This window comes from Jaculus jaculus, chromosome 12 (genome assembly GCF_020740685.1).
Source record: "Jaculus jaculus isolate mJacJac1 chromosome 12, mJacJac1.mat.Y.cur, whole genome shotgun sequence".
NCBI lineage: Eukaryota > Metazoa > Chordata > Mammalia > Rodentia > Dipodidae > Jaculus > Jaculus jaculus.
In genome coordinates, this window is record NC_059113.1 from 74,506,988 (window position 1) to 74,525,220 (window position 18,233).

Genomic DNA, 18,233 nt, shown 5'->3' on the forward strand with positions numbered 1-18,233 from the left:
TGCGTGTTTGTTCTGTCAGATGTGGCACCCTGAACTCATCCCTAGTGCTCCAGTCTTGAGGACAACACCTTGCTTTGTCCTCACCTCTCACAGGCCTGAGAAATGTGTTGACTTGTTAGGCTGAGTAGCAGCTCCAAGCTTTTGACATGTCTGACCAGAAGTCAAAGTCTACTAAGTTTATATTTTATCAGAAAACTTGTATACTTTCTTTTTTCTCTTAGAGATTTTTTTCACTATCTAAAAATAGTAGGGTTTTATTAATTGTACATCTTTTTTTTTTTTTAGTTCATTTGAGAGCAGCAGACAGAGGGAGAAAGGGGCAGAGAGAGAGACAGAGAGAATGAGCGTGCCAAGGCCTCCAGCCTCTGCAAATGAACTCCAGACACGTGCGCCCCTTGTGCATCTGGCTAACATGGGTCCTGGGGAATCGAGTCTCAAACCAAGGTCCTTAGGCTTCACAGGCAAGCATTCAACCACTAAGCCATCTCTCCAGCCCAATTGTACATCTTCTAATGAAACATATTAAGGATTTTAATCTCTTAATAATGCTAGTTAAAAGATCTATGAGCTAGCTTTTACCTAACATCCTTTTGGTGTAAGTAGTTATTTATTTATTCATTCATTCATTGATTCATTTATACATGTGTGTATGGTATGCTTGTATGTTTGTGTGTGTGCATGCACGTGCAGGCCAGTGAGTGGACAGACATGGTTATCATCCTCAAGAACACCATCCACCAGTCTGGCTAGTTGACCAGCAAAGGGTCAAAGGGTCCTCCTGTGTCTACCTCCCAAGAGCTGCAGTTGAAAGCACATGCCATTACACCTGGCTTATTTTATATAGATCCCAGACATTAAACTCAGGTCCTCATGCTTGGAAGGCAAGGACTTTATTGAATGGACCATCTTTCCAGCCCCAGCAAAAGTAGTTTTTTAATTTGGAAATAACTTGTCCATTCTGAGTTGAGTATATGATGAGGAATCACTCCTGTTTTCTTTCCTAGTGTTGAGAATTTGCTTGTTTTTCAGACAGTCTTTATTTTTCCAATCATACTTTGCAGAGATATACTGGAATTAAGAGGAAGAGATATTTTACCTTTTCTATACAGAATAAGAAAAAGGAAGAATACTATTCCTGCCTGGAGAGTATAATAGAATGAACAGCTGTTCATTAACCAGTTTCTGAGATCAAAAATCACATGTTTAATCTCTTTGTCTGACAGTTTTTCACAAGGTAAACTGAAGCCACCAAAAAGGCCATGAAGTACTTGCTAGATGCAGAAAACTATAGGTCACAAAATGAGTAATAAGTCATCCTGTGTGAAAAGCACTGGAAAGGCATGACTAATATTTCAGAACCTTTTGTCTACTCAGACAGTGTGTGAAACCTAGTCTTGTCAACAATGTCCCTGTCTTTAAGAAAAGAGGACAGGATTCTTGTTCACATGTAATTTGTATGCTTTATACCTCAAGTAACTATATACACGCACATATTTATAATCAACTACAGATTAAATTTACTCTGTTTTTAAATTCTGGATACTTCAGAGAAAAGTGCAGGCAATTTCTATAAAAATAAAAGCCAAATCCTATATAAATATTTTTTTTCCTAATAACTCTGTGAGGAAGTTAGGCTGTGCCAGATCGCAGGGGAGCTTTGCCTTGATCTGAATCTGTGAATAAAAATTTATCACCCTTTTATTCACCATACTCTTTCCAGAAGAGAGACAAAGAATGCTAGCATTTTCCAAGACTCCAAAAAGCATAGAAAATGGAAAAACAACTGAAAATAGGTTAGCTGCATTAATATTGATTTTCATTTTGCTTTAAGAAATTTAATAAGTTAGCCAGGTGTGGTAGCACATGCCTTTAATCCCAGCAGAGGTAGGAGGATAGCCAAGAGTTCAAGGCCACCCTGAGACTACATAGTGAATTCCAGGTCAGCCTGAGCCAGAGTGAGACCCTACCTCGAAAAAAAAAAAAAATTAATAAGTTGAAAAATTTAGGGCTGGAGATATGGCTTAACGGATAAGGCGCTTCCCTGCAAAGCCAAAGGACTTGGGTTCGATTCCCCAGAACCCACGTAAGGCAGATACACAAGGGGGCACCTGCATCTGGAGCTCATTTGCCACAACTGGAGGCCCTGGTATGCCCATTCTCTATGTCCATCTCTCTCCTTTCTCTCAGTCTCAAATAATAAAAATAAAATATTTTTTTTAATTTAACTTAAAACAGTACAGAAATGTTAACCTCATAAATTATTTTGCAAATGAGATTAAGTTGAAAAATACCCATAAATTAGATAAATTGATGTTTTATATTTCCAAAGCTTAAAAATAGGATGTTCTATTTTGAGACATTTCTTAAGTTGGCATAAGAGAAAAAAAAAAAATTATTCAAGGTCTGGAGAGATTGCTTTGTGGTTAAAGAGCTTGCCTGCAAAGCCTAAGAACCTAGGTTTGACTCCCCAGAATCCACATAAGCACATGATGGCGCATGCATCTGGAGTTTGTTTGCTGTGCCTAGAGGCCCTGGTTTGCCCATTCTCTCTATGTCTGTGTCAAATAAATAAAAATATAATATATATGTATATATAATAAATAAAATAAATAAAAATATAATATATATATATATATATTATATATTTATTTATTTATTTGAGAGTGACAGAGAGAGAAAGAGGCAGATAGAAAGAGAGAGAATGGGCATGCCAGGGCCTCCAGCCACTGCAAACGAACTCCAGATGCGTGCGCCCCCTTGTGCATCAGGCTAACATGGGTCCTAGGGAATCAAGACTTGAAACAGGGTCCTTAGGCTTCACAGGTAAGCACTTAACTGCTAAGCCATCTCTCCAGCCCAAATAAAATATTATTTAAATACTCAATTCTTCAAGTAGTTATTAAGTATCTTTTGTTTTTATTTTTTTATTTTAGGTGGAATTGGACACAATGTTAAGTGACCTTGAGGCTGCAGATTTTGCAGAGCTGGTAAGAGGAAAGGATTTGAGGAAAAGCTGGATTCATATGTTATTGTTCTAAGTGCTTATCAAGTGAACTTAACAGTAATCTTGAAATGCACAGCATTGGCTCTCTGGTTTGACACTGACAGAATCAGTTTTGCTTACCTTAAGATTTTCTACTCAGTTTAAACTATTTGTTACACACTGGTGTTTTTTTTTTCCCCCACAAACTTTTTTTTTTTGGTTTTTCGAGGCAGGGTCTCACTCTGGCTCAGGCTGACCTGGAATTCACTATGTAGTCTCAGGGTGGCCTCGAACTCACGGCGATCCTCCTACCTCTGCCTCCCGAGTGCTGGGATTAAAGGCGTGCGCCACCACGCCCGGCTTCCCACAAACTATTTTATAACAAGTGTAAATTACTTCACAGATCCTTTTAACAAACAGTATTCCATAGCAGTTCCTTTAACTATTAACAAATAAGGTTATTGTAAGCCAGGCATGGTGGCACATGCTTTTAATCCCAATACTCAGGAAGCAGAGGTAGGAGAAGTGCTGTGAGTTTGAAGCCAGTGTGGGACTACAGGTTAAGATCCAGGTTAGCCTGAGATACAGTGATCCCCTACCTTGGAAAAACTTAAAATGGTTATGTTAGCATTTAACCAGTAAAATAGGATTTGTAAACTCAGATATGTAGGGTTTTTTTTCCCCCCACAGGTAGGTTCTCACTACAGCCTAGGCTGACCTGGAACTCAGAGCATCCTACCTCTCCCTCCAAGTGCTAGGATTAAAGGCATGTGCCACCACATTTGAGACCAGTATGGAGATACAGAATGAGTTCCAGGTCATCCTGGGATAGAGTGAGATCCTACCTCAAAGAAAAAAAAAAAAAATCTAACTTCTGCCTTTATAAACATCACTTTAATGAATATGAAACTAACTGCTTTCTCTGGTTGAAAAGGATTTATCAACATTCTTTGGATACAACATCAAAAACACAGTCCTTAACTGGGCATGGTGGTGCATGTCTTTAATCCTAGCACTTGGGAGGCTGAGGTAGGAGGTTCAAGACCAGCCTAAGACTACAGAATGAATTCCAGGTCAGGCTGGACTAGAGTGAGACCCTTCCTCAAGGAAAAAAAAAAAAAAAAAAAAAGCACAATCCATGAAAGAAAAAACTTATAAATAATGCAAGATAATACAACTACATTGAAAAATGGTAGACAGTTCCTTAGTAGCCTACATATGCACCTGCTGCATGAGGCAACCATCACATTTCTGCTGACTCAGGAAATATGAAAGCATGTATAAATGCCTGTTTACAAATTTTTATGGCAGCTTTGTTGTCATAGCCAAAATCTAAAGACCACACAAGTAATTCAGATGTCTACCATCACGTGAATAGGCAAATTATGGTGTATCTAGGCAATGGAATACTATTCAGAGGAAAAAAATAAAAGGCTTTAACATATATATTCATTGAGCTGGTTTCTATATTCGATTTTGGTGTTGCAAAGCTGTATGCATTTGTTAAAACTCACAAAAAAAATGTCCCGGTGAATTATACCTTAAAAATGAAAATTAGGCCAGGCAGTGGTGGCACACACCTTTTTTAAAAAAATTTTTTTTGTTGTTTATTTTATTTATTTGAGAGCCACAGAGAGAGAAAGAGTGAGAGCAAGAGAGACGGAGAGAATGGGCGCGCCAGGGCTTCCAGCCACTGCAAACGAACTCCAGACACCTGCGCCCCCTTGTGCATCTGGCTAACGTGGGTCCTGGGGAATTGAGCCTCGAACTGGGGTCCTTAGGCTTCACAGGCAAGCGCTTAACCGCTAAGCCATCTCTCCAGCCCGGTGGCACACACCTTTAATTCCAACTTGGGAGGCAGAGGTAGGAAGATTGCCAAGAGTTTGAGGCCACCTTAAGGAGACTACATAGTAAATTCCAGGTCAGCCTGGGCTAAAGCAAGACCTTACCTTGAAAAACCAAAAAAAAGGAAAGAAAATTAGAGCCAGGCATAGTGGTACACTCAGGAGGCATAGGTAGGCGGACCATTGTGGGGAGTTTGAGGCCAGCCTGAGACTACATATTAAATTCCAAGTCAGCCTGGGCTAGAACAAAAAAAGGAAATAAAGAAAAAGTATATTCCAAACTATTTAAAAGTTAAATGTGAGGTATAATTTGTATCATATCAGTGAAAAATCTTTATGCTTCTTCTTAGAGATCACCATTATTTTAATATCTGTATGATATCTAGTATCATTTAATAGCATTCCTCTTATCAGAGTTTATCATTAATTTTCTTATATTCCAAATAATTCTACTAACTCTCACATGAAATTATTGATTGTTTTTGTGAATTTTTAGAAGAGGAATTGCTCAAGTGGTATGTTATTTTACTTTTTTTACATTCTATTCAGCTGCTCACAAATAGATTATACCAATTTTTGCTTTAAAAATTACTATATGGTGATATTGGATATATTATAGAAGCTTTTGTCTCGAGCCAGGCGTGGTAGCACACGCCTTTAACCCCAGCACTCAGGAGGCAGAGGTAGAAGGATCACCATGAGTTCAAGGCCACCCTGAGACTACAGAGTGAATTCTAGGTCAGCCTGGGCTAGAGTGAAACCCTACCTCAAAAAAAAAAAAAAAAAAAACTGAAGCTTTTGTCTTAACAGATTTATTTTAAGAATACTTCATGAAATGACACATTTTATGTTCCATTCTTAGATGTCAGTGTTTTGACATTGTTTTATAAGAATCCAAAATAAAGTTGCTCTCAGACAAATAAGTATACTTAATCATATCTTATCCTAATACTCTAATATGTTGATTTATAAAGAAGACACTGCAGCCAGGCATGGTGGTACACGCCTTTAATCCCAGCACTCGGTGGTAGAGGTAGGAGTATCACCATAAGTTCAAGGCCACCCTGAGACTCCATAGTGAATTACCTGGGCTAGAGTAAGACTCTACCTCGAAAACCCAAAAAAATGAATAAAAAGAAGACACTGTGAAAAGTTAGGTTACTAATATAATTTCATTTTAACTAGTGTGGCTTAGCTGGGATCTTTTGATCTCACATACAAAAATAAATAAATAATATAAATCAATTGTGATCTTTTTTCCTCCCAGTCTGAGGATTACTATAATATAAGACGGCTGTATACAATTTTGGGATCTTCTCTATTTTACAAGGTAAGTTGAAGCTAGAAATTCTTATAAGTATTCAACTGTTATATATACACACATGAAATTTTTTTCAAACTTATATACACAAGAAAAATATATTCATCAAGAGCCAAGGGATGTCACTGAATGGTAGAGTGCTTGCCTAACATGCACAAGACCCTGGGTTCAATCTCCAGTACTTCCAAGTTGTATGTGTGTGTGTGTTCATTCAACTTTTCCCTTCTGAATGTAGGTACCATAAGATTTAAGGTCTGGGGACTGGAGAGATGGCTCAGCAGCAGCTAAAGACACTTTCTTGCAAACTCTGATGTCTCAGGTTCAATTCCTCAGTACCCACGTAAAGGCAGATGCACAAAGTGGCACAAGTGTCTGGAGTTTGTTTGCAGTAGCAGAAGGTCCTAGTGCACCTATACTGTCTCTGTCTGCCACTTTCTCTCTGTCTCTTAAATAAAAAAAAAAAAAACAAACTATTTTTAGAAAAGATTAAGATGTATAAGCAAGCTTAATACCTTCATTTCTTATATTCTATAGCATTTGTAAATGTGTAAAAAAAGAGAAACACTTCTCAAAAGAACAAAGTAGGTAAGAGAGAAAAATAATACTTTCTTAATTTCTTTTTGTAATAATTTACTGTATGCATCTTTAAGTAAATCTTACAACATTAAGTAATTGATTTCCATGTTTTGAAAAAAAGGGCATCAAGTGACTTTAAATATTTTTATTTGAAAACATCTTTAAACACATTATGTATAAACATACCTAAATGCATACCTAAAGTCAGATGATACTGAAATGTATACAATAAAAAGTAAGCCTCTCCTCACCTTAATTTCAACTTCTCCTTTTTCCATTTCAGAGTTCAGTTCTGGTCTAATTTTGCTAAACACTCAGAGAAACCCTACATGGAAATAATCTTCTTTTCTGCTAAAATCTACCTGTTGGGTCTATTAAGTTTTAAAATTTTATCACTAATTTGACCTCAGGGAAAAATAATACTTTTGCTATATCTTAACTTATTTCATTTGAAAATTCAGTTGTTTAAAGCCAACTACATAAAGATTTACAAAGCTCTTGGAGAGGTAGGATTATTCCTTTTTATTTACTAGCTGACTTACTCTTTGTGATTAAATTCAAGGGATATTTGATATGCAGCCATTTGCCCAAGGATGATCTTATAGAGATTGCTGTATACTGTCGCCACTATTGCCTGCTGCCATTAGCAGCAAAACAAAGAATTGGTCAGTTGATAATATGGAGAGAAGTGTTTCCTCGACATCACCTCCACCCTTCCACAGAATCAGACACTGACGCTTTTCAGGAACCTGAAGGGAGGTATTTTTTACTGATTGTCGGACTGGTAAGTTATCCTCTTTTTTGAACATTTTTCAGTTCTTAATTATTTGCTTATTTTTATATTTTTCCTTCTATTTGCTGTCTAAATAATGTACAAAGTGATCCAGTATGAGTGTGTCAAATGCCTGTGTTCAAGAAAATGTTGCATGTCCCTTTATTCCTTTTCTTCTTCATCTACTCAATACTCATGAAAAATTATTATAAAACCCAGAGTAAGCTTTTCGCAGGGCCTGAAGATCTTTTGTTCTCCTTTCTACAATGATTTTATCCTTTGCATTGTTTTGTAAAATAGAAGACATGAGAAAAAGGTAGATTCAAACTATGCATGGTGGTGCACACCTGACAAGACTGATGGGGAGGATCACAAGTTAAAGTTTCAGTGCAACCTAAGATACCTAAATAGACCTGTCTCTAAGTGAAGAAAAAAGTAACTGAAAATAAGAGAACTTCTAGTAATTGAGAAAGCTAAAAGTCATCTTAGGGAATGTCAGGGAATGCCAAGATAAGTGGTTGATGGTAATATCAGAAAACAATATGATATTGCTTGCAATCTGAATCAAGCTTTGATAACCAAGAAGAAAAGTGTGTGTGAGAGAGAGAGAAAGCGATAGGCGCGAGAGAGAGAGAGGCTGTGTGTATGGCACATATTCATGTGTATGTGTAAATGCAGATATATATTTTCTATGTATAGGCCAGAAAAGAATGCCAAATGTTTTTCTCTTCTCTTTTTTTTTTTTTTTTTTTTTTTTTTTTTGAGGTAGGATTTTACTCTAACCCAAGCTGACCTGGAATTCACTATATAGCCTCCCAAGTGCTGGAATTAAAGACGTGCACCACCACACTCTGCCAAATGTCCTTTCCTTTCATTCATCTGCATGTTTCCTTTAGGTGAAGTCATTCCTTGACCCTGGAGCTGCCTTTTTTGTTTGTTTTTGGTCAGCAAGCCACAATGGTTCTCCATTCTCTGCTCCCCTCAGAACAGGAGTTACAGGAGTGCATGAGCATGCCAAACTATTTACATGTGTGCTAGAAAATTGAACTCAAGGAATCCACCCCTCTTAGGCCCTCATGCTTACTAAAAAGCACTCACCCTCTGGACCATCTCCCCAGCTCTGGAAGGAGAGATTTTTAGTAATCATTATATGAGTAAGCACCATGTGACAATATGTCTTTAATAGTCACAAGCTTATACATTAAAAAATTACCAATAAGCTTTTTCATGGTACTTAAACCTATGCAAATTTCCTTTTAGAGACATTACGTGTTATGTGTCCTGCTAGAAGCTGGAGGCTGCACATCCAAAGCTACTGGGAATCCTGGCCCAGACTGTGTATATGTGGACCAATTCAGAGCAACACTTCATCGGCTGGAAGCAGTACAGTCACGCATAGATGAAAGACTTGCCTCTTCCACTGGGCCCTGGTTGTCTTGTGCTGATTGGTTCCTTGCTGGTCCACGAGACAAAACAGATGGTTTGACCACTTCACCTATTATCAGTAGGCTACACGGTACTTCCAAAGCAAAAACACCTCCAACATGCAGAAGAGCCATCTTCAGTGACTATTCCTTCAAGACACGAAAACCCAGTCCCTCCAGAGGCAGTGGAGAATCTGAGCCTGGTTGTGAAGGTGAAGGCATTGGTCTTAGCCCACACACAACCCCAGATGCAATACCAAGGCAAAGGGAATCCAGTGGTTCAGAAGACAGTGGGACCTGGCTTAAGGTGTGTTCAGTCAAGTGTATACATTGTGGAAGCTAACTGCCAGAGACTTCATTGACTAGTAGACCATTCCTCATTTGAAGCAGTGCTGGATTTAGTCATCTTTGACAAACCAAAGATTTAGAACTGGGGAGTTAGTTCAGTCAATAAAAGGCATGAGAACAGAGTTCAATTCCTAGAACACATGTGAAAAAAAATGTCAGGCATAGTGACACATTTGGTAATCCCAGCTCTGGTAATGTTGAGACAGCAGGATCCTGGGGCTCACTTGCCAGTTTTGTCTACTTGGGTGAGTTCCTGGCCCCCCAAAAATTGTGGACAGTACGTGAGGAACAACACCTGAGTTTGACTTCTACATGCACATGTGCATGGGATCCCATCCTAGACACACATACTCAGAGGAAACCCTTGACATCCAGGACATTTATCTCATAGTATTTCCCAGTAAGTACTTTTTCATCTTGGTGTCCACATTCATTAGTCCTACTTCTTGTGTTCACAATGACAACTAAAGATCTTGCTATGGTACATTTTCTAGGCTAATCTGAGTAAATAACCAGTGAAATATTCAGCTGAAACAGACAAAAAAAAAAAAAACCTAGAATGAAGAGAAAGACACTTAGTTCTTATGGCTAATTTTTTAAAAAATTTTATTTATTGTTTTGCAAGCAGATATAAAGAAATAGATGGGAAAGAGAGAATGAGCATACCAGAGCCTCTTGCCACTGCAAACAAAACTCTAAAAGCATGTGCCACTGGTTTTACATGGTTCTGAGAATTGAATCTAAGCCTTCAGGCTTTGCAAACAAGCACCTTTAACTGCTGAGCCATCTTTCCAGCCATAGCTTGTTCTTTTTAATGTGAACTTGTGAAGGTTTCAAACATTCAGGATATGACTATACAGCAAAGAGTATGTTTCTATTTCAGATTACCATCTTCCCATTAAAATACATACATAAAATATACACCTGATTATCAGAGGAGTCATCCTTGGAAGCTTTACCCTTATTCTTATGATTCTGGTGTCTTTTGAAACATTTTTGGAACTTGCCATCTAAGTGGATGGAGGTGATGCTGGACAAGGCAAGAAGAAGGTAGACTTGAAGAAGGCCACCAATAGTGGGATTCTGAGAGGTGTGACACATATAACCATAGATCCTGTTTCCTAAATCCAAATGGCAGGATACTGTTCGAGCCCTTGGTGGAAGGCATTTAAGAAGTGCTTACAACATAGTGGTACCCATGGTCTCAGCTGGGGAAATTAGTAGGAAACTGAGTTTAAAATGACTTGGATAGAGTTAAGAATAATTTTTTGTTTGTTTATTATCTTTCCCTCCGTTGTATCACCAGTGCCTAGAAAAGTTCCCAAATCAATTAAATGAAATGCTGTTACGGATGTTTTCTGACTGGAGGTAAAATGTGGAGTTAGATGTCTTTTAAATTCCCTTCCAAATCTAAGATTCTGTGTTTATTATTGTGGTCAAGTCCAGGCTTGCTAGTTCCCTCTATAAGATGAGATCATCATGCCAGACACTACCTACACAAGACCTTCATAATAGGAGGGGGGAAATGCTGACATCAAATAGAAAAGAGACTAATTGGAAAGAAGAAGAGATTCAATGGAGGGGAGATTTAGGAGGGCAAAATGGGTGTGGTGGGAGGAAATTATCATGGTTTATTGTCTATAATAATGGAAGTTGTCACAAAGCTATCAGTAGCTCATAAGAAAATTTGAATTAACTTTTACTAGTCAGCTATTCAACAAATGCTCATTGAACACTTACCAAGTGCCAAGCACTATGCTACATGGAGGAGATCTGAAAATCAATAAACACAGACCCAGTACCTGCAAGGAGGGAGACAAGTACCCATACATATACATCTAGTAATGGCTCTGGTATAGAGGTTTTGGGAACATTGCTGTTCCCTCCACTGGCCCTGAGATCCTTACTAACAAAAATATTTAAAGAAGGCATCACAAAGTAGTTCTCTTAGAAGGGCTTTTGAATCATTTCTGCTCTCTGATTCTGTTCTTACAAACAAACTCCTTTACTTACTTATTTTTCAGGCAAGTAAAAAGAAATCTACTCTTCCAAATCCATTTCATCTGGGAAATTTGAAAAAGGAACTTTCAGAAAAAGAATTGGAAATATATAACACAATGAAGTAAGAAGCACTTTTTTTTCACTTAAAGCATCTTTGAGGAAGCTTTATAACGAGAAAGTATAGTTTCATTAATACAAAGATGATTTCTGGGTTGGAGAGATGGCTAAGCTGTTAGGCGCTTGCCTATGTACCTAAGGATCCAGGTTTGATCACCAGTACCCCTGAAAGCCAGATGCACAAGTTGGAGCATGCATCTAGAATTTGTTTGCAGTAGCTAGAAATCCTGGCATGCCCATTCTTCCCCATCCCCTGCCTCCACCTTTATCTTTCTCTCTCAAATAAATAAATAAAATATTTTGTTAAAAAAGATGTCTGGCTAGGTGTAGTGACACACTCTTCTAATCCCAGCACATGGGAAGTAGAAGCAGGAAGATGAGGTCATCCTTAGCTACATAGTCTATTTGAGGCAAGTCTGGGCTGCATAAGACTCTGTCTCAAAACAATAAATCAACCAAAGAGTAATTTCTGTTTTGTACTTTTTCTTGAATTCATAGACCTCTAGATTAAAATGTATGTTTAAAATTGTTTTGTTTTTTGAGTCATTTTCATTCTTTTCATTTTGTGATTATGTGTTTTTTATTGTTTTTTATTTATATTGTATATGTGTACATGTGTTCATATGTGTAAGTTCTGGCGTGCAAGTGCCGTGGTGGGTGTGTGGAAGTCAGAAGACAACCTCAGGTGTTGGTTCTTGCATTCTACCAATTTGAGGCAGGGCCTATCATTGTTCACCAATACAAATGCCATGCTAGCTGTCCGCTTATTTCTACTTGTTTATTTATGACAGAAAGAAGCAGAGAGAGAATGGGCATGACAGGGCCTGGTCCTTGCATTCCACCAATTTGAGACAGGGTCTGTCATTGTTCCCCATTGCAAATGCCACACTAGCTACATGCTTATTTCTTTTTATTAATTTGTTTATTTATTTATGAGAGACAGAGAGAAAGAAGCAGACAGAGAGACAGAGAGAATGGATATGCCAGAGCCTCCTTTGACTGCAAACAGATTACTGAGGAATTGAACCCAAGCCATCAGGCTTTGCAAAAAAGTGCATGTAATCACTAAGTCATCCCTCCAGCCCAGTTTTTATTTCTTAAAAAGATGTCACTTGTCTGTTGATGAGCTAGCTATCCAACAGGGAAGTGTGAGTAGAACTCGGAGATGATTTCCTTCTCTCTCTGTCCTTAGTTTCAGTGATGGTGCCAACTCAACAGTGCAACAGGAATTTAAATAGCAGAGGTGATCATGGTAGTGCTTAGATTAAAAGCTGAAATATGCCTTTTCTTTGCCTCTGTGAAATGGCTGGGGGGGGGGAATCAATTGAATGTATGTTTTTTAGTATAGACAACATTTATTATAAAAAGATTAGAATGAGCTACTTGATATTTGAGATGCAGGTAAAGATCTATGTTCCAAAAGTCAGCAGAGAAGGGAAAAAAAAAAAAAAGATATAGGGAAAGCACACTGTAGAGTTATCAGAGCTCTGCCACTGCACAGTGCTGGGATTCAAAGTTGAATTTTTAACCCACTCCATTCCTATCTTGCTAACATGATGCTAGTCCCCAGAGTAGATACATTTCATTAATTTTACATATGCTGTCTCCATATATGCTGTTCCTTTTTAAAGGCTACCATATGGGCCATATTTTTTTCTGCACCACCATACACAGAACCAGTAGTAATTCTATCACCTTTTCACTCTTTCCCTAGATAGGATAAGTCCATACTGTCTTTCAAGTATAAACTCCTTTAGCTTTTAGAAACATTCCCTAAATGTCCTCTCTAAGTTCCTTAATTAGTTAACCTACTACTTGAACTTTTTAACCTATGACTTTGAGAGTAAGCAAATGTACTTTCCCTCTTAGTAAAAGGTGAAGTCCCTGTTCAGCTGTGCACTAGGTCACTCAGCTGCAAACTCTTGTTTGTCTGAGATCATGTTGTGTCTCTATCCCACAAATTATTCTCTCTTCTACATATGTCCTTAATCTTCTACAGGGCAACCAATTGGCCTCAGTTCCTGAGTAATGTGTCTATTATGGCTAAAATGAGGATATTAAGATTTAATATCTTACAAACAAACACATCAATCCAAAGACTTAATATCTTACCTGGTAGTTATTAAAATTGAAACTTGAAAGCACTTACTTTGGCACATGGACAAAATTCAGTACATGACAGCTAGTATTGTTTTGTTACTCTTATTGTTGTTCTGTAACTCCTTACCACAAGGAGAAAGGAAAAGATGGGAAAGAAAAGAAAAATGAAAATAGTAAAAGAATGTAGGAGAAAAGGATGATTATAATTATGAGGAGTGTCAGAATACTTAACATGACCAACTATAGGTAATGTAATGCAAAACATTAATTTAACTTGTTAATTACTATAATAATTTTCTATGTATTCAGAATCAGCAATGTTGTTGTCATGGTAAAAGACCTGTGTCAGTGGCTCAGTAGGTAAAATGCTTTCCACACAGCATAAGGACCTGTTTTTAGATCCCTAGCACCTGCATAAAGATATTGGATGTGGTGAGTTATGCCTGTAATCCCAGGAATAAGAAGGCAAAGACATGGAAACGCTAGAGCTGTGGCTAGCTAACGTAACCTAATCAGTGAGCTCTGGCATCAGCAAGACACTCTGTCTCAAAGAATAAGGTGGCGATAATAAGGAATACCCCTGACTTCAGCCTCTGGCCTCCACACAAGCTGACTCACTCATTACCAACCATGGAACAAAGAGGGACTGAGCCAAGTTAGGTTGTTTAGTAGAGACACAAGAAAGTCACTTGCAAATGGATTGGTGCTTATCCTTTCAGAGCATGTGCTATTTGCCTCCATTAAAGGAATTTATAATGACTTAAGGTCAAAGGGGAATTTTAAATGTCTCAATTTGCCTTCCCTAATTATACTATTAATACTATCTCGTACATAAAAGCTTGTCAGAATATTTTCAAATTCAAAATGAAACAGTACTTTTAAATTCATTTAAATTTTTATGTTCTTCCTCTCTCTTCCTCCTTCCTTCCCTCCCTCTCTTCCTCTCAGATTGACATCTGGTCCTGAGAACACACTATTCCATTATGTTGCCTTAGAAACAGTGCAAGGAATTTTCATCACTCCTACACATGAAGAGGTGGCACAACTAGGTGGTTCTGTCCACTCTCAGCTAATAAAGAATTTTCATCAGTGTTGTCTTTCCATTCGTGCCTTTTTTCAACAGACATTGGTAGAAGAGGTAAGTATGTATCAAGGAAGAGAAAATACTTCTTTAAATATATGTATTTTAGAGTAATTTTGGAATTTTTTGTGGTCTGAGAATGAAACATAAGATGAGGCTTTAAGAATTCTTTTTTTTATTATTTTTATTTTTTTATTTTTATTTTTGGTTTTTCGAGGTAGGGTCTCACTGTAGCCCAGGCTGACCTGGAATTCACTGCGGAGTCTCAGGGTGGCCTTGAACTCACGGCAATCCTCCTACCTCTGCCTCCCAAGTGCTGGGATTAAAGGCATCATCACACCCAGCGGCTTTAAGAATTCTATAGGTAAGAGTATAGTTCTAATGCTGAACCACACGTCCAACCCTTCTTCTTATTTGGAATATTTTATCTATGTTATTGTTCATTTATTAAGTGCCCATACCATGCAGAAGCACTACTGCTTTTACAAAATACAAAAATTACCAAGCATAATGCCACATGCCTGTAATTCCTGTACTCAGGAACTAAGGACAAAGAGGCAGTAGGATTACCACAAGCTGGAAGCCAGTCATGCCTGCATGTCAAGTTTCAGGCAATTCAGGGCTACATAATGAGACCTTGTCTCAAAATAATAATAAAAAATCAGGGGTTGAAGAGATGGTTCAGTGGTTTAGGGGCCTGCCTACAATGCCTAACAACCTAAGTTTGATTCCCCAGTACCAATGTAAAGCCAGATACACAAAGTGATACATGTATCTAGAGTTTATTTGCAGTGGCTAGAAGCCCTGGTGCACCAATTCTCTCATTCTCCCTCCCTCCCTCTCTCTCTCAATCTCTCGCACTCTCTTGCTCTCTCTCTCTTTGCAAATAAATTTAAAAAAATATTTTAAAAACAAAAATAAAAAATCAATAGTACTTTGTCTCTGTCCTTTGTTGGGAAGCTTATAATCTATTAATAACACCTAATTTACAGAAAAAGAAAGCATTGCCTGGTAGAGATCATGCAGACTCTTCAACCCCAGCGTCTTCTCTCAGTGCTGTGAAAGAGCATGGTGTGTTGTTTGAATGCTCACCTGAAAACTGGACTGATCCGAAAAAGTCACCACCAGTTTTGACTTACTGGGTAGTAGGGTAAGTGGGAAAAATATTTGACTATAAAGTGAATGTTAAAAGGTGAAAGAAGGGCTGGAGAGATGGCTTAGCTATTAAGGCACTTGCCTGCAAAGCCTAAGGTTCGATTACCCAGTACCCATGTAAGCCAGATGCACAAGGTGGCACATGTGTCTAGAGTTCGTTTACAGTGGCTGAGGCCCTGGTGCATCCCTTCTCTATCTGCCTCTCTCTCATTCTCAAATAAAAATATACATATAATTTTTTTTTTCAAAGAGAAGGAAAAGTAGTAAGGGCAAGCAATATGTGAAAATACAGTCATGGTATTAATCTAGCTAGATATTTTAGCATATTTAGAGTTTCCTTCCCTCTCAAGTCTTTCCTACTTAAAAAAAATAATAAAAAACCTGTTCAGGCCAGGTGTGGTGGCATATGCCTTTAATCTCAGCACTTGGAGGCAGAGGTAGGAGGATCGCTGTGAGTTCAAGGCCAGCCTGACACTACATAGTAAATTCCAGTTCAACCTGGACTAGAGCGAAACCCTACGTTGAAAAAAACAAACCAAAAAAAAAGTGTTCAGTTATATCTCAAATCTCCTAAAATCACTAAAAGAATAATCCCATATTCTTCTCCAATTTGGTTCCCTTCTTCTCTGCTTTCTTTTGTGTGCTCTTTCTCTCCCTCTTTCCTTCTACACTTCCTCTTCTTTCTTTATGTCCTCACTGCACCTACAAGACCCAACTCAGACTTGCTTCTGCCCACCTCTCTGTTTCATTCTTCTATCACTCTCCTCTGTACACTATGGGCCAGCTTCCTCAGCGCCAATCAAAACGTGTTTCTGCTTTTTCTTCTGTATGGGAGTTTCCCCTTTAACTTTTCACTCCCAGATTCTAATAAGTTATCCTTCAAAGAGGATCCATTATCTCCTCCATTATTCTCTCTATATCAGCCATTTTATTATTTTTCTTATTTGATTATTGTCTTTCTACCCTCACCTTTGTAAAATCAGGAATTTTAGCCATCTTGTCCACCACTGGCATCCACAGAAGCACCTGTACATAATAACCACCTGATGGAATATGATGCTCTGGGCTATGGGAGTTAATGCTAGGCAAAATGTAGAGGTGGATAGGTGGGTGAACAGTAATGTAAACCCAAAATTCAGCTATAGTCATTGCTCCCAAGGCCCGCACATCTAATAGAAGATATATAAACTATACATAAACATATAGATGTAGGGACTGGAGGGGTGGCTTTCCAGTTAAGGCCTTTTGCCTGCAAAGCCAAAGGGCCCTCCTTCCCTCCGTCTCTCCCTCTTTCTCTGTCAAATAAATAAATAAATAAAAATAAAATATTAAAAAACATAGATGTATGTAGATAATAGGTATTTATATTAATGCATATATAAGTATATAGGAATTCTGAAGATGAAAAAAAAACAAAGCAGGAATCAAAAAGAAAGACATCAAGGTTCTATTGAATCCTATTTAGAAAATGAATGGGAGGGGGATTGGGGATATAATCAGTAAAGAGCTTGCCTTACAAGCATGAGGACCTGTCTTCAATCCCCAGAACCCACATAAAATGCCTGGCACCTTTGATCTCAGCATAAGTCAAGCAGAGGCAGGAGTATTCTTGACACTTGCTACAGCCAGTCTAGCCTCATTGGTGTGCTCCAAGCCAATGGGAGATGCTCTCAAAAAAAAAAAAAAAAAAACCACTTTGGGCAGTTTTCTGAAGAATGACACATGCACAAGCACATATAAACACACAACATACATTAAAAAAAAAGTAAAAGAAAATATGGCTGCTATCTCCCTTAGATTTAGATTAGTGGATTTTGAATTTACTATTTTTCCAAAACTAAAATAAAATAAATGGGAAGAGGGGTTTCCATGACTTTAATTTCTGAAATGACTGTTCTTTTCTTCTGCAGGAGACTCTTCCTTCATCCCAAACCTCAGGAACTTTATGTCTGCTTTCATGACTCAGTCACAGAAATTGCCATAGAAATGGCATTTAAATTGTTCTTTGGATTAACATTGTAGCTATGTGTTTACACTGCCCAGCAGTACACTCACGGAACATGGAACAGCGTCTGATTGCTGAAGTCAGTACACAGAGACAAGGATTAGGCTTTCTACTGTTTAGTAATGAACATGATCTTAAATACAGAGAGGCAATGCTATTGGATTGATGCACCAATTCATATGCAATATTGAGACTTTAGAAGATATTTGATCAAAATATGAAAAACATGCTGAGTGTGGTGTCACATGCCCTTAACCCTAGCATTCAGTAGGCAGAGGTAGGAGGATTGCCATGAGCTGCAGGCCAGCCTGAGACTATATAGTGAATTCTAGGTCAGCCTGGGCTAGAGTGAAAACCCTACCTCGAAAAACCAAAAAAGAAAGAAAGGAAGGAAGGAAGGGAGGGAGGGAGGGAGGGAGGGAGGGAGGGAGGGAGGGAGGGAGGGCGGGAGGGAGGGAGGGAGGGAGGGAGGGAAGAGTTAGTTAATTTATTGCCATCTTGGCCTA

General features: G+C 38.2%; 1 protein-coding gene across 2 annotated transcripts in view; it reads left to right on the forward strand.

Moving 5' to 3' along the window:
- The window catches only part of Intu (inturned planar cell polarity protein), a 101,199-nt gene extending 83,195 nt beyond the window's left edge, over window positions 1-18,004 (forward strand). For both annotated transcript variants that reach the window (XM_045131939.1, XM_045131940.1), the window contains exons 9-16: window positions 2,934-2,987; window positions 6,095-6,157; window positions 7,287-7,508; window positions 8,757-9,227; window positions 11,293-11,390; window positions 14,435-14,624; window positions 15,560-15,717; window positions 17,633-18,004. In XM_045131939.1, the coding sequence (XP_044987874.1) occupies window positions 2,934-2,987; window positions 6,095-6,157; window positions 7,287-7,508; window positions 8,757-9,227; window positions 11,293-11,390; window positions 14,435-14,624; window positions 15,560-15,717; window positions 17,633-17,744 (1,368 nt within the window). In that variant the 3' untranslated portion in view covers window positions 17,745-18,004. The remainder of the gene's footprint in view (window positions 1-2,933; window positions 2,988-6,094; window positions 6,158-7,286; window positions 7,509-8,756; window positions 9,228-11,292; window positions 11,391-14,434; window positions 14,625-15,559; window positions 15,718-17,632) is intronic.
- The last annotated feature ends 229 nt before the right edge of the window (window positions 18,005-18,233 follow it).